This window comes from Rhinopithecus roxellana, chromosome 6, assembly GCF_007565055.1.
Source record: "Rhinopithecus roxellana isolate Shanxi Qingling chromosome 6, ASM756505v1, whole genome shotgun sequence".
Classification (NCBI taxonomy): Eukaryota; Metazoa; Chordata; class Mammalia; order Primates; family Cercopithecidae; genus Rhinopithecus; species Rhinopithecus roxellana.
The window spans coordinates 59,022,751-59,043,158 of record NC_044554.1 but is presented as its reverse complement, the minus strand read 5'-3'; the positions used below and the strand labels follow the sequence as shown (position 1 = coordinate 59,043,158).

At 41.1% G+C, this 20,408-nt stretch overlaps 1 protein-coding gene across 1 annotated transcript in view; it reads left to right on the top strand.

The window, feature by feature from the left end:
• Window positions 1-20,408, top strand: part of LRGUK (leucine rich repeats and guanylate kinase domain containing) — a 129,785-nt gene that overhangs the window by 77,227 nt on the left and 32,150 nt on the right. The window contains exon 16 of the mRNA XM_010357735.2: window positions 17,974-18,113. Coding sequence (XP_010356037.2) covers window positions 17,974-18,113 — 140 coding nt within the window. The remainder of the gene's footprint in view (window positions 1-17,973; window positions 18,114-20,408) is intronic.

The following is a 20,408-nucleotide window of genomic DNA, read 5'->3' as shown; positions in this document are numbered from 1 at the left end:
TGTTTACCAGGTTCCATCCTGGCAGACTGAGGCAGGGCAGGTCATGATCTTGCCAGACTTCAAATCAATGCTGTTTTGTAATTTTGCACACTTCTCCCAGGTTGAGGGCCCCTGGTGTTTTGGAATGAGGTCAATGTAAAACTGGTAAAAATCAACAGATAATGGCTGAGAATTTCCTTCTCCATATGTCTTATAGGAGATGAAGTGACCAGGGTATGACCTGCTGACTAGAATGTTCCTGGAGAAAGTTTGACCTGTCTGAAAATAGACAGGAATGGAGAACTGGAGGACTATGCTCAGTCTACGAAGGGGGGATTGGGGGACATTAGATTAGGAGCATGTCAGTGTATTTATCCAGCCCTGCTCGGAATCTCTGCACTGGGCATCGGTTCTTTAGAAAGCCATCTCTATGGAGAAGGGCTGTGTAGTGTACCTAATGAGGCTTCTGTAGCTCAGTAGAAGTTTCTCTTGAGGAAATCTGGCTCCCCTTGCCTTAATTCTTTGCTAACCAAGCAACCTTCTGATCTTTAATTTGGTCCCATCAGGTGGACCTGCCCCTGTGGGGGCTGTACCCTACGTTTCTCACCCTGCCCTGATCCCTGAGCCAGGCTTGTCTCCATTGTAAATTAATTAATTGGTGTACTAGCTTTTAAATCAGCCTCTTGTGGGTTTGGATAAACATGAATCAGTCCCCTGAGCCTGACCAGCTCTGAGTCACTGAGAACAGTGTGTTTCTCAATCTGAGGTTGCCACTAACTAGTGGGGCTTGAACAAGACTTTGCCTCAACAGTCAGTGAGAATCCATCTCTGTATCTTTTCTTATTCTACAACTATCAGGAACACTGGCTATTGGGTGCAGTTGCCATTTGGTAAATTAATAGACCAGATAATGTGTGCATAGAAAAATAGACTTTGATTTTAACGGGTATAATAAAATTTTATTTATTTGGACTAATGAGGTCAGGCTTGGCTGATTTAATGAAAAGTGTGAATTACTGAATTTGTAAAAATGTGATAGCTCTCAGTTACATTTCATAACTGAAACTGAGCCATCTAGTTATTGACTAATAGAATTCCATCTTTAAAAGATAGGTAGGCAGATTTGTAATTAATGTATCAAATCACTAGCCTCAAGGCCCCTTTCTTTTTTTGGCATGTTTAGTATTTTGAAAAACAATGTGTTTTCTAAAGCCAATCACTTTATCTTGTCTAGACAATTTGCTGAGGAAGTTACTTTTTCCACTTGTGGGTTTAAGAATAAGCTTGCACATAAAGTAACATTGTAGAGGCCAGACATTATTCAAGTGAGTATCTAAAAAGTTCTAATGGCCATGGTCCTTATTAATACACATTTAATGATGTCTCAAGTGGGACAAGAAGGAGAGCCGATGTTCTTCCTGAGTCTCAGGGCTGTGAACAAGGTGCCAAGGAGTTGGGGCCAGATGTTTACAGGTTCAGTGCACGAGAGTGGGGACAACCATAATTACCTTAAAACGAGTGTCAGTGTGTCTGGAGTTGGTTCCTGCAGGTGGGTTCGCGGTCTCGCTGACTTCAAGAGTAGAGCTGTGGTGAGTATTACAGCCCTTAAAGATGGTACGGACCCAAAGAGTGAGGGGTAGCAAGGTTTATTGTGATAAGCAAAAGGACAAAGTGTCCACAGCATGGAAGTGGACCCCAGTGGGTTGCCGCTGCTGGTGGGGGTGGCCAGCTTTTATTCCCTTATTTGTCCCCTCCCATGTTCCCTTTCTGTCCTATCAGAGTGCCCTTTTTTCAATCCTCCCTGCGATTGGCTACTTTTAGAATCCTGCCAATTGGTGCGTTTTACAGAGCACTTATTGGTGCATTTTACAAACCTCTTGTAAGACAGGAAAGTTCCCCGAGTCCCCACTTGACCCAGGAAATCCAGCTGGCCTCACCTCTCATAAGTACTCCCCAGGAAGGGACCCAGAGCCCCGGCAGAGTCACAGTCATGTGCTCAGCTGCTGCTCCACCTCATTGCTCCTGCTCTGAGCTGGGTCACTCTGATTTTAAGTTCTATAATTTAGATATATGTGTATAAACACATTACTCATATAAATGGGACCTCTAGAAATAAACAATAGTTTTAGTACAATGAATTTTTTTAAAAATAATTGAACTGTCAAAAGGAAGAAATTGAAATAAAAAATATTTATGATTCTGTGAAAGACAGCTTTGAGCAATTAGAAAACTGGACTGGAAATATGAAGCCTTGGTTTTCTATTCTAAATCTAACCAATAACCATTAACTTGATTGGAGAAATAATTTTGAGCTCCAATTTCTTAAAATAAAAACCTATATATAATGTCATGGTGCACTATTAGAATCTGGCTGTCCAGAGCTGAGGTTTTTCCCAATTGGATTAGGCATCACTACAAACAGAAATCTTATGACCAACACCATTGTTTTTCTTAAAGTGGTAATCCTGTATCAATGCAAACTGAAAATTATTCCCAGATATCTGAAGTAGTAATACATAGCTTTATCTTTTGTAATTTTACATTGCTAATTTGTAACTAAGAATACAAGCTGAATTTCTACTCTTAACAATGAGAATGGAACAGAGTGATAAAAGGAAGTGCAAGGTTTATCAGTTCTGAGTACAGCATCTTTCAGCCTGGACCCAGAAATATAAACTTTCACCAATGGATGGATTAATTGAATTTTCACTTAATGCATGTATAAAATAGTAACTTTAGGTACACAGTGATCATAAACCCTTGAAATCTTCAGATATCCCCTTAATTTAAAATATATATTGACCGGGCCCAGTGGCTCACGCCTGTAATCCAGCACTTTGGGAGGCCGAGGCGGGCAGATCACGAGGTCAGGAGGTTGAGACCATCCTGGCCAACAAGGAGAAACCTAGTCTCTACTAAAAATACAAAAATTAGCTGGGTGTGGTGGTGTGTGCCTGTAATCCCAGCTACTAGGGAGGCTGAGGCAGGAGAATTGCTTGAACCAGGGAGTCAGAAGTTGCAATGAGCTGATATCGCAGCACTGCACTTCAGCCTGGCAACAGAGTGAGACTCTATCTCAAAAAAAAAAAAAAAATATATATATATATATATACACACACACACACACACACACACACACACACACACACACACACACATATTTTCCCTATTGTAATGTGAATAACATTTATTTCTAATACCCAAAAACTTAAAAAGCACAAATAAATAAAATAGTTTCTATAAAATAAGGAAAAAACTATATTCACAACTCAGTATTAAGGGATGTCTTTCTTTCCATTTGTCTCTAAACAACCTACTTCTGGGATAGTGCTTCCAGTAAAGCTTTTAGAAAGCTGGACCAACTATCACCCTGAGTTGTTGCTATATAGATCATAAAATAAAATTATATTTGCAAATCATTATTCTGACTAATGGTAGAAAGAAATGATGATGGTTATGATGAGTCAAACAGAGGAGAACTGAGCAGTTGACTAGTCCATAAAGTTTCCCTTTATCTTTAATAAAAGGCCTGGTATGATTTGCCAAGTTATGTCAATTGTTAAATTGTAAAAGTGGGGAACACATCCTTGTATGTCTGATTACAGTAAACCAAGAGAGATTAAGGAGCAAAAGAAGCTTTAGCACAGGATTTCACTGTTCTGATATTTTTCTACCTTTTAAAATTAATTTTATATTTTGGTTAAAAAGCATACCATAACATAAAATTTTATGTTTTAAAATTTAACCATTTAAGTGTACAATTCAGTGGTACTAATTACATTCTCAGTGTTGTATAACCATCACCAATACCTGTTTCCAAAATTTGTCATTACCCCAAACAGAAACTCTATACCCATTAAACTGTTACTCCCCTCAACTCCTGGTAACCTCGAATCTCCTTTCTTTTCTCTATGAGTTTGCCTATTCTTGATATTTTCACAGTTTTATTTTTCAATTTAACCCTGTTTCTTGTCTAAGCTAGTATTTCAGTTTATAGCTGTTATAAACTAGGGAGTTCCAAATGATGAACAGGACATCCCCTCAGAAACCACACCAAGGGAAGCCTTTCTTTGCTCCCACCTGTCCCACTCTCTCCCTAGAGAACACCAGTTTGATGGGATGCAAAGGGTGCGTGTCCAGACTAGGGGCTCAGTGAGAACCCAGCAGTGCAAGCTCATCCTGCGTCAGTGGAGGGGATCGGGGGCTGGGAGCCTGGTTTACCTCTGGGGAATGGATCACTCTGGGGTCACCTCAGAGGTCTGATTTGGGTTGGAGTCTCTGAGTATCAGATCTCCCCCAAAGTGAGCTGAAACTAGCTTCTTCAGGGTTGTTCCAGACTGGTGTACCACCTCTGACCGCTCCACATTTCAGAGCTATGTCCTTAGGACTGGGGTAAGACGGTATCTGGACCCCCAGAATCCATCTAGTGAACAAGTGTTCACTGAATGAGTGCCTGCTGGATGATGGCATCTGTGAGACTGTCCCTGAGATCAGTCATTCTGAGAACTTGGTGTCATGGTGAATGGAGGAGGACCCCCTCTCTGCAACACCAGCATTGCTAGTGGCCTCCTAGAGCCATTTTTGAAGGCAAGGTAGATGTGGAAGTCCAAGGGGAGGCCTGGGGATGTGAGTGGGGGGATAGCAACCTGGATGGGGGTCCTCAGGAACAACTGCTCTGAGCCATGGTGCCTTGTGATTCTGTCAGGCTGATTCTTTCCTTCCTTCTTGCATTCATCACCCATTTGCTCAGTTCCTGCCCCTTTGCCAGGTATTGGTGAACAGACAGAACACTTCACAGAGCTCACGGCTTATATAAAGGGGCTGCCGTTAAACAAGGAAACAAAGCAATGAGACTTCATCTGGCTTGGATGTGCATCCCCTAGTTTCTACCGTCAAAAGCAGCGCTGATACTCTAAGTTGGTATAAATTTAAAATCTCATTCACTTGGAAAATGTCTCACCACCCACAAACCTGGATGTAAATTTTGGTTCTACGAATGAGAACCAGACATAAACCTCTTATGTTTATTCATTGAAGTTTATGTTTTCAGTTGACTAAAATTGTTCTAAGTTCCACAAAATAAGAGAATTATAGACACTTAGTATCTCCAAGGAGAAGGGAAGGTTAAGTTCTCCTGTATGTGTAATTTTATTCCTTTCAAGGGCCTATGTGCATCTAACAGGGGAAAAGATGTTTTTCTTATTAATTTCTAAGCAGTTAGTTAATTTCTGTTTATAGTCAACTTCTTTTTATATTAAAGCAGGAGCTCCCTCTAGCAAGAAGACTCTCTCTGGGGTACCAGCACACCTGGTTCCATCTCCCAGGCGCTTGGCAAAACTGCAAGCAGATGGCCAGATGACAGAGCATCTCTCTGGAATGCAAATTCATGCCAAGAACCTAGAAAATCAGAGCCTAACTTCTGCCCAGAACCAACCACTGGCTCAGGATGGAGAAACCCATCAAAAAGAGCTTTCTCTTAACAGCCATCTCAATCCTGAGCTCCCTCAACACCTCAGTTCATCGGCACTGGCTCTTCCTCAGCAAGCCCAGGACCTATTCCTAAACCCGACGGAAGAGGATGTCCAACAATCACATCTTCCTCTAAAACAAATAACCACTGAGACAGATGTCCCTGAGGTGAAAGCCAGTGAGGTGGGGCAGTCTCCCATCACCCCTACCCTGGCGCCTCCTGCACACCCTTCCCCTCCCCTGTCCGGCGGCCCTCAGCCAGGCCAGGATGAGGAGTCAGGGGAGGCCCAGGTAACCCCCAGTGGCCCTCCTCTGTCTGAACCTCCACAGGCACCTGGCCCCACTCCCCTCAGCCCTCAGAGAATTCAGGATGAGGAAATTGAGTCAGACGAACATCCACCCAGCAGTTCCCACCATGATCCTCCAAAAGATTCTTCCCACCCTCATGTGGTGCAGAAACTTGCTGGAGATTCTCAGCAAGCTCTGAAGGAGGAAACCTCCAAACCGGAAGCCATCAGGGTCACTACCCCTCCCCCAGAACTGCCACATCCCCAAGACTTAGCAACAGATACCAAGCAGCCCCAGGCCAGGGAAGCCCCAGCGACCTTGCTTTCTAGAATCCGGCTGGCTCCCACTCGGCTGCCCCAGCCTCAGGTGCTGGCTCCCTTCCAGAGCAGGAGGCCCACACCCAAACTCCTATGGCCCAGCAGGGAAGAGGCTTTAGGAACAACCTCCGATCAAACCATGACTCCCTGTCCCAGGCCTCCACCAACCCGGGAAGCAGACACCAGTAAACTTCCTCCCATCAGCCCTCCGCACTCAAAACCACCGCCAAATCTGAACCCCCAGGCAGCCCACAGTCCTCAGCAAGTCCAGGAAGAGAAGGTCAGTGAGGTGAAACTCCCTCTTATCAGTCCCCCCAGCCAGGAGCAAGCAGCACCGCGTATCCTCAGTCCCGCCCTGGAGGAGGCGGCTCAGAAAGTGAGGCTCCCTCGCATTCCTGCTCCTCTCCCGGAGCCAGGGCTGCCCCAGAACTCGAGGACTCAGCCCGATGCAAGGCCTGCAAAGGAAAGGAAAGCTCCCCAAGCAGGCGGCTCCTCCAGGAGGAGGATTCCAGACATGCAGGCCTCACCTCACAACCAGGGGCCACTTCAGCAGACAGGGGTTAGGAAACAAAAACTCCCCATCCAGAAAGGGAAGGCTGGAGGACTGGCACCTCTGGAAGAGGCTCCGCCTGGGAGCCACCAGCCAGCCTTGCAGCTAGAACCCCTCCGTCAGCCAGCTCCCGCCATGGTGCCCGACCATCCCAACCCCAGCCCTTCTCTTGTTTCTTGTCTAAACTAGTATTTCAGTGTGTAACTGTGACGAACTAGGGAGATCTGAGCAACCAGAGAAGCAAATTCCATAAACCAGAAATTCCTGAGCCCCCCATGCCCAGCCATCACCTAGAGACCCCCAATTACAAGAAGATAAAAAACAACAATCTCAGAAAAAGGGCCCATACCGACCTCCCCACAAATGACCTGGCTCGGAATGTAGATGTGTCCAAACAAGGGCCATCTTGGAAGAGAGAGATTTTTGGAGGATTATGTCAAGAAAATAAAACTCCCGTCAACGGCGATCGGCCAGCTCAGAAGAGCCAGCCCTCACCCGGGAGACCCCTCCAGAGGGAAAGGGCCCCTGCGGAGTCGCTACAGGATAGTTTGGCTCCTGTGGAGCATCCAGGGAGAAAGGGACAGGTTCACTGAAAGGGCAGGTCTCAGAGGAGAGACATTGCTTCGCAACCCCCAGAGCAGGACAGTGAGCCCCCAACCCAGCAGCCTGACAAAGACACACCAGCCCATCAGGGATAGGTCAGGCCAGAGAGAGCTCTGTCCAAAGGCACAATGCACTTGATGCCAAGCAGCAAACCAAAGAGAAGCAAACCTGAAAACATGGGGCAGTGCCACAGGACCAGGTGTCTGCTGTGGAGCAGGGCAGCTGGAAGGAAAGACCGAATGCCAGGGGCAGTCATCGCACCAAGGTTTAAGCCATCCCTGGAGCCACCAGCTCATTAAGGTCTGGGAACCCCAAGGCAGTACTGTCAGAGAACGACCAGCTATGGCTGGGTGCTGTGAGTCTCCACACTGGCTTCCTCCTGAACCCATGGTCAGCATAGGTGGAGGGGCTGTTCAGTGCTGTCCAAACCTTGGATTCCTAGAAGGCAGCCAATCTGCAGTCCTGTGCCTCTTCTGCTGTTGCCGTCACGCCTGGAAGAGCAGATGTCCCAGAGGGATGCGGCTTGATCAGCTGCTGCCACCAAATTCGGCTGTTCTGGAAGGCTGGTGCCAGCAAGTAGCCTTTGTGTCCAAACACGAATCCAACCTGAGTTCCAACTCTGACTGAAGCAGGGCCATATTGCCATTAAGTTTTGTTCTCTTCATAAGGAAAATTCGCTTCTAGACTTCTAGAATAATCCTCTTATCCCTCTTGCATTATTGAGGAGTTCCAAAGCAAAAAGAACTCTTGAGGCAGGAAGACTGTAGAAAACATATCATTTATTTCATTCATTTATTTATTTTTACTAAAAGTGTGTTTATTTTTACTAAAAGCTCATTCATCCAACAAGCATTTATTGAGCACACCCTATGTGCCAGACAGTGATGGTTGCTAGATAAGGTGAGGTGATGAGGATACTTCAAGAAGCTTTGTCTTTTATCAAGGGAGAGAGATAAGAGGGTTCATTATATTAATAATGCCATGTGATTAGGGCAACTGAAGGCCCCACAGTGTGCTAGGCTATATTTTGCATCGTACAGACAGGAAAATCCATTTGTTAACTTTTCCAGACTGTCATAAGAATGCCAAGGAAGGACAATTTGGTATTGGGATACAAACCAATATTTGTATTGGTTTGTATTGGGCCTGGGATACAAACATTGGATCAGGAAACACTTCGAAGAGAAGGTCAGCCTTCAGCTTAGTCTTTGTGGTTGCAGAATTAGTCAGCAGACTGATGGGGAGAGGAAGTTTTCTTAGCAGAAGGAACCACGCATGCGTAAGCAGAGGCACGCGCAGGCATAGCATCTTCTAAGGACCCGAATGCCAGGAGAGGTGTAGGTCTATATAAATCCAAAGTCCCTTTTGTGCTACACCAAAGAGCTTGGAAACTTGATCTTTAACAATGGGAACCACTGAATTTGTATCTGAGAGGCATCTGTCTGGAGGGCGTATAGAGGATGAATTTGAGGAGAGCAATACAGGAAGCAGGAGGAGTGGCAGGGAAGTTATTGCTGTAGTCTAGAAAAGAAGTTAGGCCTGAAACAAGGCTGTGGGGCAGGAATTGTCAAATTAGGTAAATATTTAGCTTGGATGTCGGGGAGGGCAGATTGTGCAAGAAAGGAAGAAAATTAAGATAATTACTCATTTTCTATGAGGTGGGTATGTGGTACTTTAGAGTTGTCCATGTCTCATTTAGGTGAAGAATTTCCAAATTTAAAATTACTTTTAGAAATGTATAATTTTCCTCTTTGGGCGCCTGTTTCTGAGGCTCCTGAAGGCATTTGTGGTTGCATTTCCATTAGGGTACAAAAGGGAAGAGATAAGCCAAATTTTTGTTATCACTTCTTTGTGTTTCTGTTATTGTTTTGGTGGTATACATTCCTAATGTCTTAGACTCAATGGAACTGGACAACCTTTTGTTTGTGGTTGGAGGAAAGAAGTGGAAAAGAGTATCAACAAGAGGTCTTTAGTGCTATTATTGATTTTCTTGGTATAAGGGAAACCTCTGATTTTTACACATAGAATAACAATATTTAAAATTTGCCATTTTCCATCTATATTTACAAAGTTCCTATCATTCCCATTTGATATGTTGCTCAGTAAGGTGATCTTTATAGGAACAAAAAAACATTGTGGCTTATAGTTACTACGTTAGTAATACCATCTTTAACTCCTTTAAAGAAGACCGGCACCTAATATTCAAATCAATGGAGTTAATAGTGCCTCTTGGCATGAAAGCCTTCCTCAAATATTTAAAGAGCTAAATCAGTTATTTCCAAAACCTCAAAAGATAATTGAACAAAGGGCATGATTGGCAAATTCACAGAAGAGGAAATAAAAATGTCCAATAGATATGTCAAAACGTATTTAACCTCATTATTAGTTAAAACAGGATAGACTTTTTTTTTGTACTGAATTGACAGATGAAAAACAGCTTAATGCCTACTGTTGGCGAGGCTGTGGGTAAAGGCACTTTCTATGTCTCAGGAGAGAAAGTAAATTGGCACAATTTTTCTGGGACACGTTTTGCAATTTTCTGTCAAAGCCTTAACATTTTATATAGCTTCAGTCTAGTAATTCGAATCTGACGATTATCATAAGGAAATCACTTATGTGCAAGGATGTTCATATCAGTGTTTTTTTATGATAAAATCTAGAAATAATCTAGCTATCTAATGGATTTTAGAAATAAGTTATGGTATAACTATATGCTAGAATGTTATGCTGTCATTATAATCATGTCGTAGAAGAATATTTAATTGGAGGAAACTATTTATTGCATAGTAAGTAGAAAGCAGGTTAAGGAGGTAGAGCCAGTATGGCTCTAGTTATTAGCTCTGGATTATGGATTCTGCATAATTTTTATTTTCCCATCTATGCTTTTTAGTATTTTTTTAAATTTTCTACCATGACCTATGTTTATTCAGAAGAAGTTATATAGAATTAAATTTAAACACACACACACACACTTTGAAGAGCTGTCATGCGAAAGCAATAGCCTTACATTCTGTTTTGATTTGACATCATGAACTTTCTAAGAGTTAGAGGTGATTTGCAGAGGAACAGACTGACTTGCTCCAGAAGTTAGATGTTCTGTTATGGGAATCTTACAGAAGGTCTTCATATGTTGGGTGATTAGTTGGACTGGCTAAAATGTAAGGTTCATTTTATGATCTAAGATCCTCTTACTGCAACTGACTCCATTTGTTTGTTATGAGGAATCCTATTTTATTAAATGTAGTGCTTAGTACTAGAAAATTACATGTACTTAGTACTCCTTAGATATGTGGTTTTCAAAGTTTTATTGACCAAGATCCATAATTAGAAGTATACATGTTACAATATCGTGACCCAGTAAACACATACATACCTGGCAAAAAAAAAAAAAAGTGTCATAAAACACCCTTACTATGGTGATAGATGACTGATATTTTCTATGGTGCTGAATTTCAATTTTTAATATTCTGGTTGTGGCCTCCTAAATTGATTTCACAATTTTGTTTGCAACCTGCAGTTTGGAAGACACCGCACTGAGCGCCCTAGAGCTTTGCTTTGATGTTGACCTTACTTGGAGGCCTGTTACCAGACTGCCCCCTGCTCTGGTTGCCTTCAAGTGAGGTTGGATGGGTTGACATCATTTATACTGAATTCTGCTCTGGGACAAGGATCTGGTGTATTGGCAGTTATGTTCTTTTTCAGTGTTGGGGCTCAGGATAAGATACATCCAAAATTCATATGCATACATTTTATATAGAGCTTTTTTAAAAAAAAAAAAAAAAGGCACTTCAGAACAATCTTGATCAGCTTACTTCCTTGCCTTTTGCTCCATGACAAGTCTGAAAATCATCTTATTACCATAAAAGATCCACCTATTTCCACTTCAGATAATTGCACTATTTATATAGTATGTAGCACAGTGTGTCTGTAAATGAATTTAATTGCATAGTCCAATTTGAAAGACATAATTCTAGAAATCACTTTTCTGTATTGACCAGGCATTCAGAGAAGAGGATAAGAACGGCCTAACCATTGCTGTGTTGATGACAGATAAATGGTGTTACAAGATCAAACCTCTAATCTTAAAACTGATTATGAGCGTGCAGTCATGATTTGCAAAAGCTGAAGACCTTTTATTACAGATTGTAACCTTAGAAATTCATGATTGCAGATAACACTAAAATTCAAAATAATCCTTGAAAATTCCAGTTGCGTTACAATCTAGCCATGTGACCTTGGGCAAGTTTGAGTTCTCATGTATAAAATGGAGGTAGTAATAGTATCTACCTCAGTATTTTTAGGTGGATTAAATGAGCTAGTATACTGAAAACCACCCAGAACAATATCTAGCACACAGTAAGTGCTTCTATGAGTAGTGTTTGTTCATATTCACGTGAAAGCAGCAGAAATGTTTGCATTTCCCGTTCATCGAAAGATGACGACACTGTTCAAGCTGGGTGGAAATATTTGGTAAATGAGACGGTCTTTGTGAAAATTATTTTTTAAAAATGTGACAACCTTGATTTAATTAAGGAACTTAAAATTAGAGTAGTATTGGAAAGAAATTGTAGTTGAGCAAAATATTATGAAGACCAAGAGGTTCGTCAATGGGCATTCCTAGGGAGCATTGCAGTTTGGAGAAGTGGGTAGGGAAACCTCAGTTCTGAGATTATTATGAGTTTCCATGTGATACACACATAAAAGGCCTGTAGTAACACCTGGCACATAGTACATGCTCAATAAATGCTATCTATTATTTTTACTATGATTTCATTATTGATAAAATCAAGATCATTTGTATTCTGGGTTTCAGATTGGTTAGATAGTGAATGCTGTCAAGTCACTGGTCCAGATAGTAGATATTTTATTTTCTCTTTGAGACTCAGTTGAGACAAAGACTAGCTTCTACAATTACCAGATCTATACCCCCTTGGTGTCCTAGGATAAAAATAGAAAAGCAAAGTGAAGAAAGAGAATGTTTTTGCTGGAGAAAGTGACCAATGAAGTAACATCTTTGAAAAAGATGTTATTCTTGAAGGATAAGCCCTTAGCAATCAAAGATCATGCTTAGGGTATGGGATTGGGTGGAAATCCCATCAGAAATACAGTTATTTGAACATGTTAGTAGAAGGAAAGGAAGTCTTTAGTGTGTATTGAAGCTTCCTGATGATGTATATCCTGTTTTCTGCCAATCATTGCTACCCTTTTCCTCTTTTCTTTCCCAAATTCTTCTATATTAATGCAGATCGTATATAGCAAGTTTCCACTCTTGAAATTTACCTGTTCTATGTGTTTTATCTTCTTTAAAGTGTCAACTAACTACTTCATTATATATTCATCCAGTTTTTTTTTTGAATTCTGGGCCTTATTGCTCTATGTTTTAATTGGAACATTCTTGATGCAAGGCCCAAATATTGACCCATTAGTTCACCTCCACTGAAGACATTACAATGTATGAGGTTTACTGGAAAAGAACATTTTTGTGCTTTATTTGCTCTTATGAATGTAAATGTGTATGTTTTCCTTTTTCTTGATATAGAAATTGTTTTTGTTTAAATAATTATTTCTTTGATTAGACACTCAAGAATATAGCACTTCACTGTAAGCATAGTTTAATAAATGTATTCACTTTACCATATATAACATGACTATTTACAACATTATTACTGTATTTCCTTGGATTTATGTTAGTTTTCTACTCTAAAAGTTTATTTTGCTATGGAAAATTATCATGGATACTATGCAAAATTATTATTTTTCTAGTTGATATTATTCTTTTCTTAGAAGCACAGATAGACAAGACTTTGAAGATGTAATTCTGTCCTAGAAAAATAGCTTCTTTTGCCACCTTTAGTTTTGTGATAGCACTTCCTAATAAACTAACTTTTGTCTTAATTTTCCACTACAAATTATCTATCATATTAAAAATATTTAAAATTCGATAGCAGATTATTGTGTTTTCTTTTAAGCTCTTTTTTGTGACTACATATTTCAGTATCAAGACTTAAAGAGATTTTAACTTTACAGATATTTACATCATATGTATATATGCATTTAATCATTGTAGGTATGAATTATTCTTGTTAGTTTTTCCTTTAAAAAAAAAAAAACCCTTGCTATATGGTTTTGTTGTTGTTGTTGTTGTTGTTGTTGTTGTTTTTGGATGGAGTCCAGCCTGGAGGACTCCCAGGCTGGAGTCTAGAGTGCGGTGGCACGATCTCAGCTCACTGCAACCTCCGCCTCCCGGGTTCAAGTGATTCTCCTGCCTCAGCCTCCCGAGTACCTGGGATTACAGGCACATGCCACCATGTTCAGCTAATTTTTATAGTTTTAGTAGAGACGGGGTTTCACCATGTTGGCCAGGCTGGTCTCAAACTCCTGACCTCAAGTGATCCACCTGCCTCAGCCTCCCAAAGTGCTGGGATTACAAAGCCCCATTTGAGTTGGGGGGGGGGGGAAGTAAGTGATTCTGAAGTCATCTGTGCATCTGAGGACTTTTTTTTTTTTTTAATTAAAGCCTGTTCCCAAGTCATCCATTTCTAAGTGCTTTCAAAGAGAGATCAGTTCTAGCGTTGATACATTTTTTTTTTTTTTGCAAGGTTTTATTTAAATGTCAAAAGCTCAAAAGCTCATATTGAAAAGTAACCAGTCATATTTTTGGACAGGAGAATGACTAAATTGCCTTGCTAAATAAGAAATCTTATTAATGTAGAAACACTTGTCATTAAAATAGAGATTTTGTTTTTCAAAATATTTATAATCTGACCCCCAAATGTCATCACTAATTATTGACCTGGCTACATGCCTGTGATACCAGATCATCAACATCTTCTATTTTTAACTTTCCTTAATGCAGTAAATGGCCCTATTTAGTCTGTTTGATGATATAATGTTAAATATACGTACAAATCTTTTATTCTTAGGTACATGGCCTCTACTGCTTTTGGTGTTTAGTTTGGATTTTATGCTTATTCTTTTAAAATGTTTTATACAAATATTATTTTAATTTGTTTGACTTCAAAAGAGTATGTCTAACATAAAAGATCTAAGCCGTTTAGAATTAATTTGAAATGTGGTTCCAGTTGTTCCAGATACTTCATTTATATTTTCCTGCATTTGTAATGATACTAATCCATAAAATAACTTTAAAAATCTGCCTTGGATCATTAAATTCATTTATGCTTCATTGCAGGTATTTAAATAAATTTAACTAGCATATATACTGAACAACTTGGTTCTTTTTGTGGACTGTAAAGTAGTTTATATGTATTTAAAATGTTGCCTCAAGGTTGACTTTAATTTAGATAGCTTGAATAAAATCACATTAAGAAAATTTGTCACATGGTGTTCTAACATTGGGAATTATGGTTTTTTCCTTAAATTGGGAAGTAAGCTCTTTTGTCCATTGATGTATTAAGACATTAGACAATATATGAAGAACTGTATGAAACTCTTTATTATAGGAGTTCAAGTCATTAAAGTGGTAGTATTACAATGTAGTTTAATAGTCATCTAAACACACTATCTTTACCCAGAATGTTTTGTTGCTGAGAAGTCACTAAGACATTAAATTATTGGGATTATAGCTGCATTGTGTCATCAGATGGAACTTGACTTGTTTACACCACAGTACAGACAGCTTATGTCTTAGAAAACTGGAAAAAGGAACCCGGACACAAAAACTATATTTTGAATAAACTTTTATATATTATGTAGGATCTATTCTATGGAAATTATTTCAGTGAATATAGCTTTTATTTCTTTAAATTATATCTTATTTATATGGTTCCAGTTCATCTAGTCTTTTTCCTAATGCTCTGTACTTAGAGTGACATCAACAGGACAAGGGTTTTTTTCCCAAAGATAAATTAGCACAGGATGCACCTCCTTCCTCTCTCTCTCTCTCTCTCTCTCTCTCTCTCTCTCTGTTTCTGCCTCAGCCACACTGAATTCTTTACTGTGATGCAGTTATATTAAGGATACATCTATGTTCTTATACAAGCCACTTTTTCGGTCTGATATAGTTTCCCCCAGATGTTTGAATACTGTTCTTCTTTATGCCTTTTAATATGTGTTCAGATGTCACCACCTTAGGTGGACTTCTTCTGACCACCATGCCATCTCTCATGCTGTCCCCTCATCCGGCTTTCTGTTTCTTCATCACACTTGTCATTACCTGACATTATTTAATGTGTTATTTGTCTGACTCCAATATTAGCATGTAATCCCCACAGGTCAAGAACTTTTTATTTACTGCTATATCCCCAGCATCCAGAGCAACAGCCAGCACATAGCACGTGTGCAATAATTTGTGGGTCAAGTGGCTTTTATCACAGAGATTCAACAGAGAATGCTTCTGCATACAGTCATTTCATTTTATCGCTTTGTGATTAAACACAGTTTCTTTAATATTCCTTTGTAGATTGTTCTATACCCAAAATTCTTTGGATATAGTCCTCACCCATTTGTTGCATCTGTTCAAGCTCCCTTTCTCAAGACAGGGCCTAGGTGGAACTTTAGACTTCCTTACCATGATTAAATACTTTTACTTGTCTGCAACAACTTTGACCTTGTGTTATTGGTTTGGGATTGCCACACAATTTGGGGGGAGTTCAAGTTCGGATTCCAAACCAAAGTAGAGTCTGATTTCCCACAGGTGTTTCTATTGTCTGGTTAGGTAAGAATCTGTCCCCAGACAAAGCCCCTACGTCTGTGGACTGACATTTCCAGATACCCCTTTTCCAACTTGTCACCTTTTCTTTTTTTTTTCTTTTTTTTTTTTTTGGTTGAGACGGAGTCTCGCTCTGTCGCCCAGGCTGGAGTGCAGTGGCCGGATCTCAGCTCACTGCAAGCTCTGCCTCCCGGGTTCACGCCATTCTCCTGCCTCAGCCTCCTGAGTAGCTGGGACTACAGGCGCCCACCACTTTGCCCGGCTAGTTTTTTGTATTTTTTTAGTAGAGACGGGGTTTCACCATGTTAGCCAGGATGGTCTCGATCTCCTGACCTCGTGATCCGCCCATCTTGGCCTCCCAAAGTGCTGGGATTACAGGCTTGAGCCACCGCGCCTGGCCACTTGTCACCTTTTCAAACAGTCCAGGTCTCCTCCTCCTCCTCTTTCTCCTTCTCCTCCTTCTTCTCCTTCTCCTTCTTCTCCTCCCTCCCCTCCTCCCTTCTTCTTCATCCCTCCCCTCCTCCCTTCTTCCTCCTCCCTTCTTCCTTCTCCTCCTCCTTCTTTTCATTTTTTTTTTTTTTTTTTTGTAGTTGTTTTGAGGCAGGGTCTCACTCTGTCACCCAGGCTGGAGTGCAGTGGCAGAATCATGGCTCACTGCAGCCTCTACCTCCTGATCTCAAGTGATCCTCCCACCTTAGCCTCCCAATTAGCTGGGATAACAGGCATACACCACCACATCAGGCTAATTTTTGTATTTTTTGTAGAGAAGAGGTTTCACCATGTTGGCCAGGCTGGTCTCAAACTCCTGGGCTCAAGCGTTCCGCCAATCTCGGCCTCCCAAAGTGCTGGGATTACAGGTGTGAGCCATCGTACCTGGCCAAGTCAGGTCTTGCATGCCGAGCATGCAGGGTCTGTGGCTTCCCCTCTCAGACCATGTGTTCAAACCTCAGTCCCCGATGCCCTCTGACCTCTTAGCATCAATTCTCACTCCTCTGACTTCAAGTCTTCACTACACTTGTAGTATCTAGAAAATTTTCTTTCTTGGTTTCTGCCTTACTATGTATTAAAAACAAAACAAATTTATGTTATACATTAGTGTTTTTCTCATCTTTGGGTGAGGGTAGTTTTCCACTTCTGCTCAGTCCATCATATTGACTGAAGGTACATGTGGATATCATTTATTTTAGCACTTTAAAAGCAATACTCCTGAACGTGTTGATGCTCTCATGTAGCCAAAGCTATTTACTCCTAGCCCCTCTGTGAATGAGCAGTAATAGAAATTTATACAGTATTCTTATATTCTAGGTCTCTGAACATTCTAACATCTTAAAGGAAATATTAGATATTATTTATGAGTAAATTCTGTTAAACAGTGGCCTCAGGCTGGGCACAGTGGCTCAAGCCTATAATCCCAGCACTTTGGGAGGCTGAGGCGGGCAGATCATGAGGTCAGGAGATCGAGACCATCCTGGTTAACACGGTGAAACCCCATCTCTACTAAAAATACAAAAAATTAGCTGGGTGTGGTGGTGGGTACCTGTAGTCCCAGCTACTCAGGAGGCTGAGGCAGAAGAATGGCGTGAACCCGGGAGGTGGAGCTTGCAGTGAGCTGAGATCACACCACTGCCCTCCAGCCTGGGTGACAGAGCGAGACTCCTTCTAAAAAAAAAAAAAAAAACAGTGGCTTCATCATTCCATTCTATTTCAAAGCTTCTTAGCATTGCATAGTTTATTTTCCTTTTAGCCTTTTGGACTTTCATCAAATGAAAAGTCATTATAAGGGTAATTTTTCAATTAAATATCTAGAAGCCACTGTTTTTGACATGCTTTACTTCTTTTGATTCTATTTATAAGCCTGAATTGATTAAGTATTGGGTATATTTGGAGGATATATCTATTAGGTGTTACAGACTGACTTTATTATTATGAGTTATTTTATTGTAAGATATATTTTTATTTTAAAGTTTAAATGCACAGACTTTAAGTATCTAGCTTGTTATGTTTGGGCAAATAAAAATATAAAACATTTCTATCCCTTCAGAAATTTCCTTTATATTATGCCTTTTATTTTAAACTCTATTTTTTTCTCCTACCAGATGGTAAGACATCCCACCTGAAATCTGAAGTACATCCTACAAAGTATAGTTCTTCGAATATTGGTGATTTCCTGCATTCTACAGACAGAAACTACCTTGTTAAATTATGGGCCAAACTTTCAGCCAAAAAAACCCCAGCGGTAAGGGAGGGATAGAAGCGGGGAAGCAACAGCTGAGCTCTACACAATGTCAGACAAAGAGAGGATTTAATATTTTGAGACTAACAGATTTCCCCAAAATTATTCTCTCGCTAGTGTCAGCTGAAGACAGGATGTTGCCTCTTTGTACATCCCTGAGAATAGACACTGGTTCTAAAAGTAGAATATTCAGTATCAGATTCTGTGAGTACCTTTCTCCCGGGCTCCCAGTGAAAATTCTGACATTCAAATCTTCCATTTGGTAAGAATAGAAAAGCATTACAAGAAAATTAATGCAGTGAAAGATGTATTTCAAGGGAAAACTTGTTGCTAGGGTATAAATTTGAGTATTCTTGGGCTGAGCCTGAAAAGTGAGTCCACTCAAAGATTCTGTGTTTTATAACTTAGCACTTCTTAAACCCATCGCATCGCTTAGTCCCAACTTAATTCTTTGAAAGTTTTGAGAAAGCAGCATGCACAGGAGTATTGAATGCAAAATTGGCATGGCATTCAGATTAGGTCATACTTGTTTTCCATCTGTAATCATTTTTATGTGATGATCTGGGAATACAGAGACTTGCAATTGCAATTTGCTGCAGAAGCAACAGAACTTTGTTTTGGTTGTGAGTTCCTTGTTTGTGTTTCCTTAAGGCTAGCCTGTTTTTTGTTGTTGTTGATTTTTTTTTTTTTTTTTAGACGAAGTTTTGCTCTTGTTGCCAGGCTGGAGTGCAATGGTGTAATCTCCGCTCACTGCAACTTCCACCTCCCAGGTTCAAGCGATTCTCCTGCCTCAGCCTCCCGAGTAGCTGAGATTACAGGCATGCACCACCAAACCTAGCTAATTTTGTATTTTTAGTAGAGATGGGGTTTCTCCATGTTGGTCAGGCTGGTCTCGAACTCCCAACCTCAGGTGATCGGCCTGCCTCAGCCTCCCAAAGTGCTGGGATGACAGGTGTGAGCCACCACGCCCCACCAAGGATAGCCTGTTCTAAACAAATAGTTGCATCAAGTCAGAACCATTGGCAGTGTTCAGTGCCAGTGGTTCAATGGTCAAAAGAATCAGACTGATTACTGATTACTTCAGGCAAAAAGTCTCAGGCTGGGGCATATACAGATATAGTATAGCTATATACAGTTTACTCTTACTGAGTCATAATAGTTTTGGGTGTTCTAGATGCAAGAAACAGTATCTCTGCTTCTATTTCCCGCATGTGGTGGCCCTCTCTCTCCTGGCTGGTCTCTTCCACTCGCCCACAGACTTTGCTCCCACTAGCTTGAGCAGGCTCTCATGCGCCATCCAGCCCCAGTGGTCCAGGCCTCTTGGCTCTGTGCTCATTCTTCCCAGCAATTTCCTTCCATCTCTTTAATTCAAGTTGCTGAAGACAGGAGAATCTACCCAGCCCAGCTTGACTTTTCAAGCCATGCCGTGGAGGTCATATTAGCCTGCCTGTCTGGTCACCTGTGGCAGGGCAGAAAGCACGACCTGTGGCACAGGCTGTGGCTTCTTAGAGGCAGCAGGGGGTAAGTCGGCGCACACTAAACACCTATAAATAAGATGAATTTCTTCCATGATACTGAGTGTAGGAAAGTCGTATTTATCCAAAATCAATTAAATCTGGGATTGTTCCCATCCCACTAGGATTTGTGGGAAATCAAATATCATTAGAAATGTGGATCACTCCCCATATTTGGATTAAGCTTAAGAATCCTGAGGGTTGCACCATCCTGGGAAATTGCAGAAGAGCCTCTAGCTTAATAACCACCGTGGTTACCGTGGACATGCTTCTGATCTAAGGCACTAAATCCCATTCTGAGCCAGTGGCCCTGGTGTTCTCCATCCTACCTTTTTCTACTATTAGTAGCTTTTTTCTTTTATTTTTTTCTTTTGTAGAGACAGGGTCTTCACATGTTGCATAGGCCGGCCTTGAACTCCTGGCCCCAAGTGATCCTCTCACCTCAGCCTCCCAAAGTGCTGGAATTACAGGCATGAGTCAATGAGCCCAGCTAACTAGTAGGTTTTTTCCTAATACCTACCCCTGACATCTTGCTACACCTGGGGTAATGGGTGGAAGTCAACAGGTAAAGCTCCCTCTACATGAGGAACCTATCACTCTCCGTCCTTCTGGTCCTGGGAAATCCACCTCTTTCCAGATCAGCCCACAGCTTTCTCTCCTGCCCTTGGTGTTCCAGCCTTCTTGGATGGTGTGGCTTGATGCTTCTTGGACTTTCAAATACAGCATCAGTGTTTTAATGTCCCCTTGGGATATGGAAATCCAGAGTGCAAACCTTCAGACCACT